The 20,967-nt window shown below is 35.9% G+C and overlaps 1 protein-coding gene across 9 annotated transcripts in view; it reads right to left on the bottom strand.

Annotated features, from left to right (window-relative positions):
* QKI (QKI, KH domain containing RNA binding) overlaps nucleotides 1-20,967 on the bottom strand; it is a 149,431-nt gene that overhangs the window by 68,864 nt on the left and 59,600 nt on the right. For all 9 annotated transcript variants that reach the window (XM_053937005.1, XM_053937006.1, XM_053937004.1 and 6 more), the window contains exon 3: nucleotides 17,624-17,740. In XM_053937005.1, coding sequence (XP_053792980.1) covers nucleotides 17,624-17,740 — 117 coding nt within the window. The remainder of the gene's footprint in view (nucleotides 1-17,623; nucleotides 17,741-20,967) is intronic.

Genomic DNA, 20,967 nt, shown 5'->3' on the forward strand with positions numbered 1-20,967 from the left:
ATCAGTGAAAGTTGTTCATAGATTTTTTCCCTCTGCTAGTGAAGCACATTTTAATTATTCAACAAGCTACTCTAATACTCAACAAAAGTAAAACCAAAGTTTCCAATGCAAGTCATGCTCAGCTAAGCATACACAGTATAACCTCCATATCCTCCCTGTTCTGCCCCCAACCCTCACCCTGCAGGCAGAGTTAATATGATTTATTCCACTTTTGTAGGATGTGACATTCTTGTGATGGGGACAAAAAGGTGGAAACCATCTGCACTAAAACTTTACTGACTGACTTAGTACATAACATACAACTATTTAGCACACCAACACTCAAGCATCACAAGGCAAGGAAGGTGTACACTGCAGTTGCAGTGTATGCAAAGCGAAAAGTAGGCACAGCTCATCATCTATTAGAAAGTTAAATGAGACCAACAGCATGAAATACACAGACAAATCAATGGATAAGGAAAGAACATAAAAAAAAAGCAAGATGGGATGTTTTTATTTGGGCACTTAAACATATAAACTCTTTTAATAGCTTGCTCTAACATGATACAACATGCAGGATAACATACCTACTGGAGTTTTAAAACATTGCCCCATTTTAGGCAATGTTACTTCATTACTTTGAAGATAGCAACAAATAATCTCTTAAATCTGATGATGCAACAGTACACAAAAATGCCACAAATATTCAAAAACACAGGCATGCAACGGTTTTTCTAATATACCTATATAAGAAAAGGCTAAAGAAAGAAATAAGAAAATAATTACACCAAAAGAGAAAGTTTGCACTGTATATGTTTACCAAGAGTCCAAAGAGCAGCTAAATTACCTCTGAAAAAGTACATAACACCTGAAACTCCAGGTACAGAAAACACCAGTACAAAGCTCCATACTGAGCTTTTCACTTTGTACATTTCAAATGTTTCCCTTACATATGGGAATAAGCTTGGGGTTTTTTTGGTGGTATGTCACCAACCACACACAGTCCCAGGACACTGAATTCCATGCACTCTGCAAGTTCTGTATGCCCTAATGTTCACCCCATCCTCCAAGTAATTATGTGGCTCTTAACAATATTGACCACTGTAAATGCTGGTATGAAGAGCTGAGTGAACAGACTAGAATTCAAATATCTAGTTTAATACATATGAAAAATCTCAGTTATAGAAAGCAAGAAACTGTTTATCATCTTAGAAAACGTACTTGCAAAAATCACAGATAAATAAGCATTAGGAAAGAAACCCTTTTGCAACTATTGTCACAATTTTATGGAGACTTAACACCTTGCTCTCAGTTTCCTCCTGATCTCTCAGGCCTAATTCTGTTCATTTCAAATTTGCTGCATTTCCTGTTGGCTGTGTTGCCTCACTTCCTTTTAAATAAGTGCCTTGCAGAGTCTCTAATTGGTCACACAGGTGAGCATACTTTACTTATTTTTTTGAAACAAGCAAAAAAATCTCCAGAAACCCTAACTGTTTCAAGTAAGTTTAGTTTTTTAGTTTTTCTAATTTAAGGCCAGTAACAAGACACACAACAAAAGACCACTACTCTAATCATTAAAACTTGTTGCTGAATACTACTCAGGATTAATGGCAACTGGCTATTACACACATGTCACACAGTATGACCAAAGTAATAGCATTTAATGCACCAAGGAAAAAAAAAATTCTACAGGATTAATATTTTAGTTCTCTGAGATTAGATGTAAACAAACCATACTGCAGTACCAAAATTTTAGCTGGATCTTTACCAACAAGCTGTTTGCATTTTAGTATATAGGAATGCACGAAGTCCATGATGCACAAAACCAGATACAGGGGAAAAAAACCCAAACACATAAAATGCAATTGATTACAGAATTGCTATCTACTTCAGCAGCATAGACACACACACACTCAAACACACTGTATATACATATGTATAGGTATAACAAAAATCTTTGTGATCTGTGTAAGATTTTGATAAATTAGTACATTATACTGCACTGAAATTTTATTCTATACATCTTATGCATTATGCCTCTTTTAATACTTAAGCTTAACTCCTAGTAATTTTTTCCCAGTTTTACAGACTTCAACCAGAAGGAATAGTCAGGATGATTTAATCTGGCCTTCAATATATCATAGGCCATTACTTTTCAAGAGAAAAAGAACTGCTCTGACAGTAATCATTAAAAATTGGTTTAGAGTGTATCCAAGGTCATCATAACTTGACTCTGCTAATACAGGGAATTAAAGTTTGTTTCTAGATGGATTCTTCACATTTTCTCTAAGAGAAATCTCTATCACTCAAAATCTGATTTAAAGAAAATTCTTAGCTTTGAGGCACAGATATACCAAGGGCTAACTGGTAAATTCTCCTTACTTTCTTTCACAGTAAATTTTGAAATTTTACACCTTAACCTCATTCTCAACTGCCCAAATGGCTAAAAAAAATGGACAGAAGGGATAAAGAACATCAATATCATTGCCGAGTACTTTAAAAAAATCTTAGGTAGTTGTGCTCAGGGTGACCTCACTAAAGTTCAAATACCAGATGCACCAAGTACATTGTTATGCAGCCAAAACCTGCAAGTACAAATGTGAGACATACTCTGTAGGTCCCAGTCATAAATAAAGTATCGTTCACATTTTCAGTTTTTTAGTTGTTGATCCTACATAGGCAGGATTTGAGCCTACAGGAAATTATGATTCATTGTGTACTCTGCAATAAAAACCAAGTTTTACGACATGCTTTCAGCAGGACTGTTTTCATCAGAAAGAAAAAAGCACATTTAGCAGTTGTATATATATTTCAAATGACAAGTACCATCAACTCAGATTATAGGGGGAGATAGAGGGTCTGAATTTTCCTCAGTGGTACATAAACCCTGTCAACAGAATGCTTAACAGTGTTCTTCTGGATGACTATTTGGAGAGCTGCAAGCTCTCAGCTTCTAGATTTTTCATGTCCTAAAGCTTAGTCGTAGAAAAGTTAAACTTTTTTTTCAGAGTTACCAAGAAAGTAAACTTTTCCTATTTGACCAAGTGTATAACTTAACACAATCATTTTTGTCCAACTTTTTAATGAAATTTGTGAAAAATTGTCCATGGGGTGAGTGCAGAAAATTACCATATTTGTGTGTTGTAGCTGGCATTTCTCAAATGGGAAAAACTCCCCAAAATCTTAGACTGGAAAATAGAATTCCCATTCAGTCTTAGACGTAGGAACTTCACTCTGGAGCACAATTAGACACAGCAATTCCTGCCAAAAGGAACTGCAAGTCCTACAAGAATAGTAAAGAACATAAAGGGAAAGCATGCTCATCAAAAGTAGTCCAGGAAAGGCAATTGTGAAGTTCCATTCTTTTCCACATCTTAAAACAGCATATAATTTCAACACAGAAATTTTCGTCTCTTCAAGATCTGCACGTAGAGATTATGTGAAAATATTGCAAATTACTATCTATTCAAAATTGGATATTACAACATTATTTTACCACATGGGAATAAATTTCTCTAAAAGCGAATACAAGAAAGAGTTCCTCAAAACTGTAACTGAACTACACAACAAAGAAAATACTCAAAAAATGCCAATAAATCTTTTTCAAGTGAGCAAAGTCAATGAAACATAATCAAAACAATTCAGGCAGAAAAATGTGACAGCCCTTTTGCATTTTCTTCACGGGGAACAAAAAGTACAGTATGTCCATTTAAGCCTATTCATTCTGGAAGAACACGCTATTTGACTTTATTTGAGGCTGGGCATTTATACTGAATGCATGATAGTCTAAGGAAACCTTAAGAGAGTGGCTTTGGGATTACAAAAACTGTCTGTGGCTAGACAGTGTGGGCTGCAGCGCTCACCTACAAAGTGAAATGAGCATTCAATGTTCGAGCAGAGGAAGCCCTCTAATCACTGCAGAACCTAATCCTAAATGGATGAGCTAACACAGTTACACTAAAGTCTGCAGCAGAACTGCTGTGCCATGAAGTAAGTCTGCTAATCTGAATGCATGTCAAACTCACATTCCATGGGGTTTTTTTACAGTGCAGAAAAAAGAAAACCAGAAAAAACTGTTAAAGAAACAGAGATAACTGCACGTCAAAATGCCAGATCATAAAACACCTTATCAAGTTCTCATTTAATGCTTATCACTGTTTACTTGGCATGAAAGGGCAATTGTGTGGTGGTAGGAACTAATCTACATTTATTGACTTTATGAATTACCTACTGAAAACATAACCAATAATTATGTAGCAACTTATTATTGAATTCAACAATTTAATTAAATTTATCAGTTAATATGCCCAGAAGAACATTTACTTTAAAAGAAAAGCAGACTACTTAAAAAACATGCCAGTTATGATCTAAGATGGGCTTTCCAGTGTTCTTTCTGTAAACCATAATCAATTCATACAATTACAACTTTTTTTTCCTAAGCTTGATCTTCCACAGCACTTTGCCTGCATCCTTTGATATTACAGTGTTCCACTACAAAATAAAATCTAGCTTTCTGCTCTTTACACTATGTTTAGGTTTTCAACAAAACAAGAAAATCTTTCGAGTTTCCACACCTTACAAATTCTTTTAAGAAACTGTTTTATCTGTAATGATTTTTGTGTTTGTTTGTGTATGGTTATCTCTAAGACCAGTCATTACTGCTAACCATTCAGTATGTGCAATATGCCGTCTGAGCAAACTTTTATTAATTGTGCCTAATTACTGCAGGCAACCACTCTTACTCTGCATGTGACCTCTATTCACCTAACAGTTGAAGCTCTGAAGTTCTACTTAAATTACCATGCACTGCCATAGCCACTGAGCTCCTCAAAAGAATTTCGTGTACACGCTCTAAAGCTGCTACAGTAATTACTCCTTTTCACTTACTGTTTCACATTTTTGGCCAAATTAGTCTAGCATCAAACATTCAGCTTTCACTCCAGAATAAAGCTGTTCAAGCTTGCTGAACAAAGACCTTCCAAATTTTATAAGGAAAGCAACCAACCCATTCCTTAATTTCTTTGGATAAATGAAATAAAAAGTACTTAAGGGTTACTATAACAATTTTATATCCTTTCTTACTGCCTATTGATATATTTTCTTTATTTTCACTGTTAGAATATTCTTCAGCATTGGTATGTGAAATAAACAAAGATACCAAATCTTCTATGTCAATTTCTCTGCTTTACTCCTCCTTGTTATTTCTGTTCAGATATTCCAAAAATAGCTGCTACTTAGGGAAGTCCATCTCAGACTGCATTAGGAAAACATGCTTCACACACTTGGAATAGAAAAACTGAAACACTTGAATTAAAAAAAAAAAAAATCTGCCATGCAAGATATGTAAGATGCCATGTCATGATACAATAGATTTTCAAAAACCATTGAAATAATGACCAATGGCAACAGATGCTTCACACAGAGGAACAAGAAGGAATAAGATAGAGCAAGCATCTTCCAAATTTGCAACTCTGACACTGCAGTTGAAGTTTCTTTTTTTCCACTTCTACTATAGCCACTGTTGTTAAACAGCAGGATTCAGGAGGCACAAAGATTTAAAAAATAAATAAAATAACCAAAGCTCACCATACACTACTACACCAAAAAAGACAAAACTCCTTTGTCTTTACTGTCACTAGGTTCATGAAAAACCAAAGTCGTCTCCAAAGAGATGAAAATATCCTGTTAGTTTTCTTCACCTCGCCCCTTCTCCACCAGATAAACGAGGGCATTATCACTGTTTAATACAAGTTTTAATTGAGTACTGTCACTGGTGGGAAGAAAAGTGTGGAACCACTACTTTCCATATCAAACAAAGCAGGTAATTAACAGCTACTCTGGCACAATCCCTTATCACCAAAATACACAACACTGTTAAGTTCTCTCAATGCGAAGGCTTTGCTTCAACAAAGGAAAGCTGGTGTTTCAGGGTCACATTCACTCCTTTAATACACAGGCATAAATTTACTGCTCAGTCAGACACCTATAATTAAACACAAGAAGAATATAATTCTAATATTCAGACAGGCTTGCGTATGAGTGGGATATCTCCCCCTTTAAAGATGATTGCCTTTCATTTTTTAGTTTCAAGCAGCTACAGTTCACTTAGTTTTGATTACATAGCAATTAGATATGCAAATACAAGAGATCTAAAAAAATGCTTTTTCAAATGTCAGATTGTAAGCAATCAAGCTTATTCTTTTCTCCTGTACACACAAGCTATTCATTAAATAGCTATTGTCTTAAAAACATTCCAACAGATTGCATTTATCAGTGTTTTAGAAGCAATGGGAGTGCACATTACTCAGAACACCGCTCATGAGGGAGCGAAATCGATCTTACAATTACTTTAATATATTCATGATAGTGGTTAACTAAGTTGAAACTAAGGATCATCTTTGGGCATTTTTCCCACCATTGTTGTTACCAATATTGAAACTCACTGCATCACCAAATTAACCAAAACTCATTTGTTTATCTATTTAATGACAAGCATGTTAGTAGCAAATGCCACAGCTAAAATCACAGAATTGTAAATATCAATATACAGAAAATCAATTCTGAATTATCAATTTTTCACTGTATCTTACAAATAGGCTCATATAAAGGAATTCACTATGAAATGATGTGGTTAGTATAGTTTTGGCAGGAAGAGCCATTCTGACACCTGTCCTTTTTCTCCTCTGAAGGACCACAGATACTTTCTATTACAAATACAGACTTGGAATTTCCCACGCATCTAGACCACATAGAAGGTCTTGGTTCTTTGTGACATACTTCACTTGGAAGCACTCCACAGCTTGAGATCCACTGATCACTGGTTAAAATGGTGGGAAAGGATGCTTGGCAGCAGCTCTGAAGAGACCAGGAAAAAGCAACTACTGCAAAACCATATGGATTGGTCTATAAAATAGTCTTACCCACAGCTACAGACAACCACTGACAGTCTGAAAAATTGTTCTTGCAAAACTCTTAAAAGAATAAAATGGGATGGGGGCAAGGGTTCGTCAGTTGTTTCTCTAAAAGATCACAAAATCACTCCAAGCTAACAGGAGGGGGAGAAGATCCCTAAAAGCAAGCCCATGTGTTCAGTGACTCAGCTGTGCAGAAATGTACACTAACAGGGGGAGCTGAAGAAGTTCTTTCCTCAGGCTGAGCTTTCAAGCCAAGTAACTGAAGTAATCAAATGTTTTCCTAGCTGATTCCATGATCACCAGCCACCCTTCAACATGTCTCTCACAGGAGCACAGATCCTTTTTCAAGGCCAGGAAAGCAGCACAAATTACAAGACATGCCTGATTCAGAGGTCTGTTCTAAAACGTGAAAAAGATGAGTTTAGCTCTGCAGCCCAGCTGCAGGCCCCAAAACGTTCTGCAAAGTCAGATCCAAGAAAAAGCTGGAAAGGCTTTTTCCAAGAACTAACATTTATGAGCTAACAGATGAATATGTATGTGACAAATTATTTGACCTTTTGAGGGTCTTCCAGTTTCCTTCCCCCCCTACTCCTTAAATACTCAACCTGTTTTTCTCTTTCCCTCCCCTTGCAAAACAGGAGCCTTATTTAACCAGCCAGTAAGGTAAAACTCATTGCCTGTCAGCTTGCTGCTGTTGCCCATGCAGTGTTTATATTCCTTCTGCTGCTTCTTCCCTAAGGGTCACTATAAACAACTGTTTGAGCAGCAAACACAACCTGTGTATTTGAACTCCTACCCACTACAGCCTAACATAAAAAATGATACAGCTGACAGGGAAACCTGAATAATTCCCTCCCACTGGTGCCCCTGCAAACACTCCCTCATTTATTACATGGTCCTCCAAGAAGATGCGGGGAGAATCCTGCATCTACTACTGTGAAAAAAACAGGATCCAAAAAGCATGCTCAAAATGCCACACTCCTGCCAATTTCTGCTTCTGGCAAGATTGGTGATACAGCATTGTCCAATCAAATTTACGATACTTAATACTCCAACTTACAGAAACAGCCAGTTGCAAGTGAGTTTAACAGGAACACAAGTAACATGCCAAGTGTGACTTAGCTAAAATCATTACACCTTATTCTACCTGGTAGATTCTTTTACTATAAGTCATGAACCATACATTTGACTGCAAGTAAGAGGTCTGAAGCCTGCAATAACCAAATCAGACTTCCTTAAGAGAATCGAAACACATAATCAATAGTAAATGTGTTTTCCTCTTCAAAATGTTTCTTCAGGAGTAGATCTGATTTTTCTTAGAAATAGAGAATTGTGTTTTTTTTTTTTTGGTTTTGGGTTTTTTTTTTTTAAGGAGGGTTAATTTTACTACCAAATGAACTATTCCAAAAAGGTACATTTCAAGCCAAATTGGACTTTTTTAAAAGGCTGGGTACTGAAAAATTCCACTAGTCAGGCTGCAAAAACCAATTTTGTTATTTGCAGTACCCTTATGTCCTCACTGCATACTAATTTCCAGAGCAGCTTCAGTATTTCAAACCATGTAACTTTCAATTTAATTTATCACTTATTTTGGTTTGCAATACAGCTTATCTTAAGACTTTTTCTGATTCATGCTACTGTGAGTAAATGTGAGCTAACAGATTTAAGTTCTAGGTCTTTTTGTCAGTCAAAATTTAAGTGAACATTCAATTCCAGCACTGTCAACTTGAAACACAGGAGTATCTCACAGCCACCTCAAAGACTGCTTGGTCATTTATGGATCACTCCAAAGATGGAAAATGACTACAACATACTTTATCAGCATGGAAAAACCTCTATTTCTCTCTATAAAATTTATTATTAAACCTAAAATTTGTCAACTACTAGCTTTTAGTTCTTGAAACTATGTATCAGCAATAGTATATTTCACAAGCTCAACAAGCCAATTAAAATATCTGCCAGGACCCCCAATAGCCTAAAAATTGAATTCCCTTGAATACATATGGTTTTAAATATGGGAACATTTGAAATGAGTAGCTCAGAACCTTAAGTGGCTCTGAAATAATTCCATCACGTGGATCAATTAAAACAGTCAGGTACTTCAGGTGCATTCAGTCAGCTAAATGTGGTTTTCAATTCTTTATCACTCTGACTGCCGCAGAAGCATTAATTGTTTCTGTGTGGCTCAGGACTGAACAGTCCAGACATACATTTATAAAAATACTCCAAAGCAGTGGCAGAGATGTTATTAATTCTGTTATGGGTCCCATCTTTCAGAAAACTGTTTCTTTCTTATTCAAGAGAAACATGCAGTTGCTAAAGTTCACAGGAACTTTACCACAGAATGGACCCAGGGCTCTCACTGCTTCACTATCACAGTGTTAAAAAAAAAATCTAACAAAGAAATCACCACAATACCAATATCAAATCAATATCGAAGAAAAAAATTTCAAAGAAACCCTTCAGATAGTTAAATAACCTCATAGCAGAACATCCAGTTCCATGAAATGCTGACCTCCCTGGAAACAGTCATATCAACCTAGTGCCACAGCACCTGATCACAGAACACTACAGAAAGATTATGAAGAAAGTAGCACCTACATCAGATTTAGCAGACAGAAAAAAAAAGGTATAATAATTTACATAAATATTTACATCCTAACATTTAAGTTATATGCACTCACTGCCCACATGCCAGATAAAGGCACTCAATTAATAGGCTGTTCTTTGCTCTTGAAGAAAAATCCCTTCAATGCATGCAAAAGTACCTTTAGCACACTTCTAAAATGATACATAAAAGAAATGGTAGTGTGGCTCATAACTACATTGCCTGTTTTTAGTTATGTCAGTAATCAAAAAGGTTTCAGGAATTCTAGCTGAGATACTAATTAACCTTAACCTTTTATTTCTACTCAATCCTCATGTCACACCTACAACTTACCTACAGAAACCTCTAGCCAAGTATGAGAGCAACTTTGCTATCTACTCTCCACACCTCTTCAAAAGCTACTACATTCAGCATGCATGTTCCAGTAACTTCAAGGCAAGCAAACTGGTGAATTTACATTATCACCCTGACTCTCAGGAAAAAAAAGTGAGAATACTGCCACATCCTTATTAACAGCCACACAGCTACCTAAATTTCATTCATGTGCTTAACGTATGGCATCGTAGGCCATACACAGACAGAAGTGTAGCCTGTGATTAACAATATCCATTTCAATTTGAGTCTAGGCATGACAAAAGCTAATACTAAGCCAGAAAACCTAAGGAAAGTAACCATCTATAAACAAGTTTAAATGGCAAACTGATCACTCATTTTAGGAGTTACACTTGGTGATTGTTACCATACAGTTGACAAGCAATCCAGTACATTGCTGCAATGAAACAGATTACTTGTCTCTATTTGGACAACAAAATAGCACAAAGTCAAATACCTTTATCTTCTAAATATTCAGTTAGTAGTTTAAGTATTTGGTTTCAGCAATAGTGGTTCTTATTTTGTGCTTACTCTTTTACTCCATGTTAAGGAGCCTTCCTATCACTCTCAGAAAAATTGCTAACAGGACCCTGAGGAGCCATATCCACTATGGTAAACAACCACCTGCCTGTATTCTGCGTGCCAGAAGCCACCTAAAAAATTAGGAGAACCAATAATTGCCAGGAAGTGACACTACTCAGGAATCACACAGGCATGCTGCTTTCCCCCCTGAAACAACAAGCTCTAACTCCATTCCCACATTTAAGTAGGTTCTATCTTCATGCAGGCACAAGAAAATTCCCACAAGCCTCAAACTAAGTATGGCCTTTCCCACGCAGAATTGCAAGCACATTGCATAATACTGAACAAACACACTGAAAATGCAATCTTGAATACAAATTATTTCTGGTAAGCAAGATTATCACAGCATTAATTCTTAAGAAAGTTAGAAATGTTACCATGAAAAAACATTCAGGTTACAGTAGAGTTTCAATACGTAAACCTTGCTTCACTACTTTGCTAGACAAAGTAAAATGCAGATAGATGTTTGCAGACAATTCGGTCAGCATCTCAAAACAATTCTGTATGCAGTCTCCCAAGCCTTTCAAAACTTCTATTCAAATGCCAGATATAAACCGCTGGCAAAAGCTCACAAAAGCTTAGAAGTAATTCTGCAGAAAGAGAACTTCTGCCATCCTACAGGATGAGTCAATTCCTGTTCAATAGACATAGCATTTTAATTTATAAACCAGACTTGTTTATGCAAGATGTTCAGGCAATGATTCAGGGTTCCCTTGATATACTTTTTTCCACTACACTTCGTGCTATTTTCTCTAATTTCAAAATAAATCTAGATTCTCTCACTGCTTGCTCATAAGGGTTTTTCCTCACAGGGAACTGACAGAAAAACAAATAGAAGGAAAGCATAATACAAGCTGATTTCAACTAGCAGGGCTTTGATTACTCTTCTACAGTTCACAGTTTCCAGTGTACTTAATGGCATTAAAAAGAAGTATTTTGTTAAAGTCAGTTATTTCCATATTTAATTAGCTCAATAACCAATTTAACTGCTCTCAGAACAAAATGACATATAATGAATTTTTGATAGCAAAGTTAATCACAGCCCAAAGGCTTCAGCTACTTTTCAAATTACATAGGAAAGCCCATGTCTTAGCAGTACTAAAATCAGCTCGGAAGCTGCAACTTTGTATTGAGCTCATGTAGAAATATATCCAATATACATTGGATATATTTGGTATGTAGCCAATGAAGGGCAAAAGTATGTATGAAATAAACCATTTAAAAGATGCATTGCATCAGATATGTATCAGTAATTTTTTATGAAAGACTAATATTGCCTTGTAATAATTTTTAAGGTCCTCAGGCACCTAATTTTTTTCCCCTTAAAAATAAAACCATTCTGCTCTTGAAAGTAAGAGCATTCCCCTGGCTGCTATGAAAATACTCTTGAAATAAATTACTTCAAATAAGAAGCGTTTGTCAAATCTTATATAAAACTTCAGGAAAATGTTCTCTTGTAAAATATGCATTCCCATACATAACTATGCTAGTTGCACCTGCATTCTTCACTACTGCCATTGTGAACTGAACATTCTTTACTCAAAGAAAAGATGTATGAGGGTAAGTTTCCAAAGATAATAGTCTCGAAACTCTGGAGTACAAAACACCCAGGAACAGGCTTAAAAGGAGTCTGCTGTCAGTGAGAAATAACATCTATTACCTTCACCACTGTCTAGTAAAAAATCTATTGAAAAGAATTATAAATTTACTAATCTTTAGCATTTAGTTACAAAATTAAATCAGTAATTTGGTAAAAGGACTTTTTTTTTCTGTGATGGTTTTCTTTTTTGTCTATGCTATTAGCTAATAGTGTAAACAGGGTCACTGGCTCAAATATTATCAGGGAGATATAACTCTAGACACCTCTGTTTTGTCTGTGAAAAGCGAAAAAGGCCATGCTTCAACCATTCTTTAATAAAAATAATAATTAAAAAAATCCAGTGTTACAATTCCTCTTGTATTCAAAATAGCCAGTTACAAATGAAATGAAGATTTTGAAATTGGAACAGCTCATTTTCTTAGGTACTCACTACTGAAAAAAAAAATTACCTTACAAGCAACCAAAAATATTTTCAGCACACCTTATGTTTTCCAATGAACCTCTAGGAAGGCAAAGCAGTAGCAACCACTAAGTGTATTCTTAAAAATCTTTATTAAAACAGCAGTTGTGACACAGTGAATATGTAAGTTTACATTAATACTTTTTTGTTTAGAGTTGGTTTAAAAATGAAAGGCCAGTTATTGTAGTAGCCAAAAATTAAGCATTAAAAAAGTCTCCCAAGCCTGATCAGTTTGAGAAATCAAACTTAATCAACACATACATGCTTATGAAAAACTGTATTCAGAGGAAATGCCACTCTAGAAGACCTTGAAGTTTATGAAATCCTGAGTTCCCAGGGCAGTATCTTAAACACTTCATTCTGAATGCCTTCAGTAATTTTCTATTCCAAATTCATTACCTGAATGCAGTAGATTCAGCACACATGCTGTATAAGCCATGTCTCAGTCTCAGCTAAGGAGCCTGCTCTTACAATGGCTTTTAATGGATAATCATGGAAGTTGATGGCAATTCAAATGAATGTAAGTCAAACACTTGCAGCTTTGATTTGCAACAGAAATTAACAAAGCAGAACCCAATGTCTCAAACATGCACAGCTGCTGCTCCACACTGTCTCAGTCAGTTTCCAGTAACTAGAGGAATTTTAATAAACAGCATCCTTAAGGATGGACGTTGATAAGGGATTCTGTTAGTTACAGTTATAAATGTCAAAGCCTGACCTACCTCCAGAAACTCCACCAGCATTGTCAAAAAGGGATTTTTTTTTTTAATAGAGGGACAGTCATTCTAGTAATGTATTATGAACATGAAATTGCTTTCTCTTTCACATGTCTCTGTCCCCAGCCATTTAAAGTATTTTTCCCTAATATTCCTAAAGGTACTGACAAAGAGTCAAAACCCCACCTTTGCAACTAGCTACGAGATTTTTCAGAACTGCCATTCCAAACCACTATTTGCCAACACAGACACTTGTGACTGTCAAACAGCTCTGGCATGCTTTCGTGTAGAGGCACGTGCTGGAGGCAACAGGCCTCAGCTAGAAATTTACTCCTGGAACACGAGAACAATGATGGTTGGTCAGCCTTCCATTTTGAAACGCAGAACAACTTCATTTCCCTGCACATGCTCAATATCTTCCATTTCAACATGCATGTCAGCACCAGAACTCTGTGATTTGTTCACACATAGTTCTTAACACCGAATATAAAAGCTAAGCAACTTATAATTAAGGTGGCAATAAGAGGGCTTGCTCAACAAGACAGAACAATGTATTACCCGATGTCACTAACATCACTTTATTAGCCAACAGAATGTAAGCCTTTCCATTGGAAAACAAAGTTTATCAGACAATATTTCAAAGCCTAAAAGGTAAAAAAAATTACAAAAATGTAACACTATACAGCATGTAAATTTAATAAAATATCCTGATCTCAAGACAGATAAATTTTTCCCCTCTGATATTTTCCTCAAACTTTGTGCAGGTACCAAGGACAGGGTTTTTCTAATTCCTTTTTAGTAATACTATCAAAACAGAAAAATTTAGAGTTTATAGAAATGGAATTATCTCTTTACTATAACAACCTTACACAAGTCAAAGGTCAAGACCAGTACTAACTGAGAGCATGTCTTTCATGAAACCTCATGTTTCTGCTTGCAAGGTGAACAGGATTGTAGGAACAAGTAAGCTGGAACAAGTAGGTCAAAAATCATGAATCAGTTCAAATCATCTAATACAGAGTGAAGTGCAACAGACTTAAAGCTGCTACAGAGAATGAAGGCACAATTCTTAAAATTTAGAACTGCATAGCTGCTTGCCCTTCTATTTGAAACTAGCAGCTGTAAGAAAAAAAAATTCTGTATATCATAATGAATTCGTATTCTGTATGTCATAATGAATTCACAGCTTCCTCGTGAAGTAAAAATGAATTATGCTGTCTCATCACACACTGTTCTAGGGGAGATTCTTGTCTAAAAGTAGAAAGAAATGGAAAAAAACCAATGGAGTTGACCAAGGCTGCCACAAGTCAGCAGCCTGATGCTGTTGGGCTTCATATGCCGCTCTGAAGTGAGACACTGGCAGTGTGTTAAAGAGCACAGAGCTGACTCCCCATGGGCACGTCAATGCCTATTTTACAGAATTTGTGTAAGACAAGGGAGATGACAAAGAATTGTTTTGGTTATCCATCATTGCACAGTCTTTGCTATACACTTTCTTTAAGTAGTGTGCAAGTTACTAGTTTTCTTCTCCACCTAATGAAAGGTGCATTCACACTGAGCAAAAAAAATACCTTGGTCATAATAAAGTTACACATTCATTAGCTTCTGATGAATGCTTGCAACCCCTTTCCCCTTCCCAATAATCTCCTTCAAGTACCCCTAGGCTCTAATCACAGTATTCTCAGTAATTAAGGTTTTGATTTTAAATTTGTTGAAAGCTGCCTAGAGAGATATTCTGATTACCAGCTGAGCCTCAAATACAAACGATTTGAGGATTTCCTCTGCTTTCTGGGGGGAATCTGTCAGCAAGTTTTAAGATGTGATGCCAGTTCAAGTGTTTTGGCCACGTGACAAGGATTCCTAACTCATTACTTCTTTCATAGGATCACAGAGCAAAGCAAAATTCTCTGCAGAGCATATCTGGATATTTCCAGCATGTCAGTCTTTGTATTTTCTCTTGGTTTCTGCAACCACTAGCAAGGCAGCAAAAGTACATGGACAGTTTATTCAACTATTTAGTACCATGGAGCTGTCATGTAAGATTGACACTGCGTTAGCAATTATTCCTTCCCACAACCAATAAACTTTCTTTCATAATTAGCACTGGGAAATCGGTTTTCCAGGTATAAATTATACTCACAAAATACACCTAAAATATTAACCTGCATCTCTTATCTCTTCCAAATTTCAAAACTATTCAGTGAAAAAAATTTCAAATAGTGATTTTTTTAAACAACACTGACTAGAGAAAGGAAAGGGTTTTAAAAATGAATTAGTGTATCCTAACATGCCATGAAAAAAATAGTATTACTTCTGCATTTTATACTTCGATGTTCATTAGAATTTTGAGGTACAGCCTGGAAAGAGAGAAACCATTTGAGAAAATGAAAAAAGGGGTTATCATTAAATGCACTGAAAGACTAGGGAGTTCATCTGTAAGCATAATTCATCAGGGGAAAAGGCAACAGTCAACAGCAAGAAGTGTACTTGTGCCCCAGACTGACAGATGTCACTCAATCTTTCTATTGTCTGTGATTGTCATATGTCTTAAATCAGCTTCCAAATTATTATTTTTACAAGAAACATCTTATTGGTGCGCATCATAACCAAGGATTATGAAATTCTTCCTACTTCATTCAACAGTGGAATAGCACCAAAAAGTCTGCCCTGAAAAATGTAAACTAATGACCAATACAAATCATCTCAGGAAAGAAAATTAGCTGAAAATATTAAGAATGGATGGCATGAAAATCAGTTTTCTGAAGAAAATTATTTGGCACTCAACGCTGGTTTACAACTTATATCATACTGTTTGGTATACAAATACCTTATAATATGTTAACATTCAAACACATTTCACACTAACTGCAGTATTATCTCATTAAATTATCAATGGTCAAGTACGTTATATTTAAAAATTATGAAAGAACCCAACTTCGAAGTTGTAATGAGCATTCAAGACTGGATCAATTTCTAGTTTTTAATGTGCATGAGATATTATCTGATCTGCCATACTTGTCTTTGCTGAAGTTAGTTTTCTTTTTTTACTAAACTTAAAAAAACAGGTGACTCACTCAAGTGGCCTCAGTTCTTCTAATCTTTCTTAAATACAAAACTCCGGTAACTCCCACTGTCTAATCTTCTGCAAATTGTCAAAAAATACAATTTTTTTAAACAAAAACATGGGGAATAGGGGAAATCAGTTCAAAAATACTTCCCCAGAGATTAAACCTGTCAAAGCTGTCTAGAGAGATGACTTCCCACAGGACAGGACAGGTTTTGAAGCACAGTGGTAGGAGGACACTACACCTAGCAGCCACCTGGACATGGTCCTATGAAACTTGGACATGGTGACTCTGCCTGAGGAGTGAACCTCCACCACTCTATGATTCTCTAACCAATATTTCACAAACTCCAAAACCTACAACAATGACAGAATAAGACAAAGGACAGTGACAGTGTTCCAGCATATTATGAAAACAAGAGACATTAAATGAAATTTGCAGGTAACACATTTATAAGCTTTGGGAAGGAAAAGATGTTTAAATATGTTTAACTGGGTAGACATTAACTTTCTGTTGTAATTGTTATGTACTACATATGTATCAATAGAATGTATTATGTGGCTGATCATGTAAGGAAAAGATGGGGGGGTTTCTCCTAAAAAAGAATCAAAAGAAATTGTATTTCTGGGAGCAAAGAGGAAATATTCAAAACTACAGTGGAGATGTTGGTGTAACCTCAGCAGCAGTAGCCTGAGGTAGAGGGAAATAGCTAGAAAATAAACCTAGAAAAACAGAGTTACCACGAGAGCAACCTGACATTCAGGAAGGCTCTATCGTGCAGTTTGCCCATTCATATGGGCAGAGCATGCATATTCCAGGACAAGGCAAGTACAGCCCCAATTACTTTGCAACTCCACCTGAACACAAAACAAAACCAGAAACACAGTGCTTTTTGGTTCACTCAGACAGAAGTGACTTCCAGAAATACATTTAACTTTTTTTTTTTCCCAATCCACACTCCATGCAGAAATCATTACTTTCGTAATTCAATGCAAGAAAATTATTAACAAGACCTTTGAGGTTAAGAGTCCTTTCCTAGAAAAACACATTTAACTTCAATTTTTACCTCTACCTTAAGAAATGTGACACAATTCTAAGTTATTTATTACTTAATACTTTATAATTGCTAGTTAAGACTCCCAATTGCAGAATTATGGAGCACGTACATTTTACTTCTTCAGGACAGCCTGTGTAATTTACTAAGTCTGTGTAAGATACTAGATAAAGCATAATAGTAAGAACACAACAAGAATGAGAGACATGAGTTTATCCTCCATTAGAAAACAAAATTATGCATCTGAAACTACACTGCCCTTCAAGACCTTACCTTCTTTTTGTCCCTCATTGAGCCCTTCCCTCGGACCATTATCTTGCATCCTGTTTCTGCCTCAAGCTGTTTAGCTGTTAGTCCTCTGGGCCCAAGGATTCTTCCAACAAAGTTAAACTGAAAGAAAAAAAAGAAATAATTTCTAAAAAAATCAAGTAAATAAAATCAGTTTAAAATTCAACAAGATGTATTTCTGTGTCTAAAAATATCAAGTGTTTAATGGCTTAGGACATCACACTAAATGTCTGAGGTTGAAAAATTAGTTAGGTACTGTTTTCATACATTAAGTCCCCACGTGACCCCAACTTTGGGGATACAAGTCTCAGGTGGAACTGGGTCTTTTAGCTGTAATATCAGGTAGTCTACATCAGCAGAAGTTCCTAATTCCCTCCTCATTAAGCTGTACAAGCTCTTACAGAAACTCCGAGCTGCTCTCCCTCACCACTAACGTGTCCAGCCATGCTCATCTGTAGGGCAACAAGGTGCACCATGGCAAGGAGACACACAGGGGCTGGGTGCCCAGTCTGGGAAGGACATCAAAAACAGCTCTTCTTTATCTACCCATGCCATAGCATTTCCTTCAGAAAAAAATAAATGAGGCCTCCTACATGTTTATTTTAGGATTCATGGGCAACATTTCTTAAAAATATGTTATTGTCATACATACACACTCACATATATAAAATATTTGTATATATAAAAATTTATGTGTCTATACAGACACAACAAAAGCACATCACTTTTTGTAAGCCGTATCATTTATTTAGTTGTATATGCAAATAAAGCAAGCATTACATGTTTAATTGGCAGACTTCAGCAGACAGCCCCCCACCTACACAATACAGTAATACCACCATTTAGCCATACATAGTATTATTTCCTAGTTATTTTCAAGAGCTTTTTCCCTTTCATTATTTTCAACCACACATTCTGAAAATTATGACATAAAAAAAGCACTAAGTGATGGCAGCATTGAGAACACAGAGCAGTACTCTGTGACAACTGCAGTGCAAAGATGAAGCACCAGCTCAAAGGAGAGATAAACTAAGAAATTTCAGACTGAACATTAAATTCTAAGAAGAAATTAAAAGAACAGAAACTCTGCTATAACATTCTGCTCTGGATATTTTAGATCCTGGTAAACAAAGTTATTCAATGGAATTGTGAAAAAGTTGTCGGCTTTCATTTCCTCAGCTAATTAAAACTGGGCTTGAGTACTAAAACTCAATGTATTTGAAATCCTTATGAAACTGAAAAGACCAGAAATGATTTAGGAGTAAGCAGAAATTATGAACACAAGCAAATTAAAGTTCTTTAAGAAAATTAACAGTGTTTCACAGCAGCTAAACTATTCTGGGAATATACACTCCCAAAGTTATTTAGTATTGCAAGCTCAGAAAACAAAGACGTATTATGAAGTCTGAATCAACTACGGGGAGGTGAGGGGGTATGTAGTTAAGACAAAAGGAACTTTTGAACACATACAGGAACAGAATCATAAGAAATTAAAGAAACATTTACTAAGCTTCATAAAGCAATGAACTAGCTAAAAGTAATAAAGTTCAGCTGTGAAATATTATTAAAATCTTACATGTCACACATTTTGTGTTTAATACCAAAATTGTACCACTGTTTTACATGAACAGCATTTTACTTGCTTTTCTCCACAACTACACTTCTGCACACTAAAACTTTAGATATCTATGCCATTCCACTAACAAAGCTAAAATAATATTGCAAAGCTGATTTGAAATCAGTATTTTAACCAACACACAAGCTGACTATTGCTATATTCTCAATCTCTCAAGAAAAACAGCAGTCTCTAATGTTTCATTTAATTTGGATAATGAGTAAAAGAATGATCAAATAATAATATACTTCAGATTTAAAAAAAAATAGGACTATACAGAATACAAAGAAAAAAATGGAGGAATCTGTATCAGCCTGAAGTTTGCAGCTTTATTGATGTTGTCTGAACATTATTTAGAATTTCTAGTTGAGAAATCACAGACTTAAAACTGCAACACAATCTGTTAAATATTAAACCAGTTCCTTTACCAGTTATTCTCAGGATATGTTCCTTTTAAAGAGCCTTCATAATTGTTCCAAGGCAGCTCAACCCCGCCTTTTTTTTCCAAATTGTATGAATTAACACTTGGAGTCTTTTTGTATAGCTACTCCTTCCAAACAGCTGCCTGTTCTCATTGCCTCTCTTGGGCGCTAGAATTTGATCCTATCTAAAATTTGCAGGATGCCTAGACAAGGCAGTACTCCTACTGAAATCTCAACAATGTTAAGTTACTCAGAACAATTTTATCTTATAAACAGCATTCTTATTACCACATCCCAGGTTGTTTCTTTCCCTCCCTCAAAATTTCAGTTCTTATGTTTGTTTCAACATTCATTGTCCCCAAATATGCCTCTCCATTACCTCAGCCTTGATCCTGTCCCCTAGTTTTATATTCATATGAAACTTTTATGCCCCCCTACAACAGCATATTGCTCTACATTTGTGTAATGAATTTCATGTTGTCGACTTCAGGCATAGTAATTTCAAGACAGAATTAAAATTCAAAACTGACTTTAAAAGCATTTGATAATGACCTCATTTCTTTCTGAGCATACTTTCTATCCTACCAACTAAATTTTCTTCAATGTGTTAGAGATACAAGATGAAAGAGAACACTGCAGGACTCCACCTGAGGTGCAGTCTTAATCAGTCATCAGTAATCAATTATCATAGATTAAGCCAAGTATTCCTTTAACAAATGATCCCCTACCTTTTGTACCAATGTATCACTAGCAGTACTCAGTTCCTCAGACAACCATCTTAAAAGTCCATGCTCAGAACTCAAAAAAAACATAATTCAGACTCTTTTGTCGGAAAGACAGAGCAGTGACCAGCAAGATCACAACTCAGGAACACAGAGTAAGCTTTCAAGTTAGACAGTTTTGTCAGAATCCAGTTGTATCTGCAGCTACTGCTTCTCTTACCTGTCAGGCCAGCTAGACTATCAAAAAGAATTACCAGAATAAGACAACTGACAAATTCAGAAGACCATTCTTAACATCTAACACTGCTTCTCGTGCTCTTTGTCTCATATTGTCACCCAAACACACTCATCATTGCATTGTGTTTCTCTATAAATAACACACCTGTGTTCAGGAATACTGTTTGTTCTAACATTTGTACAGAGACAAAGCTAAGATTTTTTCCCTTTGATTTCCTGCAGTGTTTCTCACTTTGCATGAGTACTGTAGGATTCACCTCACCCCTAGCGAATTCAGAAATCAATTTGACCAATTTAAGGCTGCACTGCTTTGAAGGTTAGCCTCACACATGT

This window comes from Vidua chalybeata, chromosome 3, assembly GCF_026979565.1.
Source record: "Vidua chalybeata isolate OUT-0048 chromosome 3, bVidCha1 merged haplotype, whole genome shotgun sequence".
NCBI classification, from domain to species: Eukaryota; Metazoa; Chordata; class Aves; order Passeriformes; family Viduidae; genus Vidua; species Vidua chalybeata.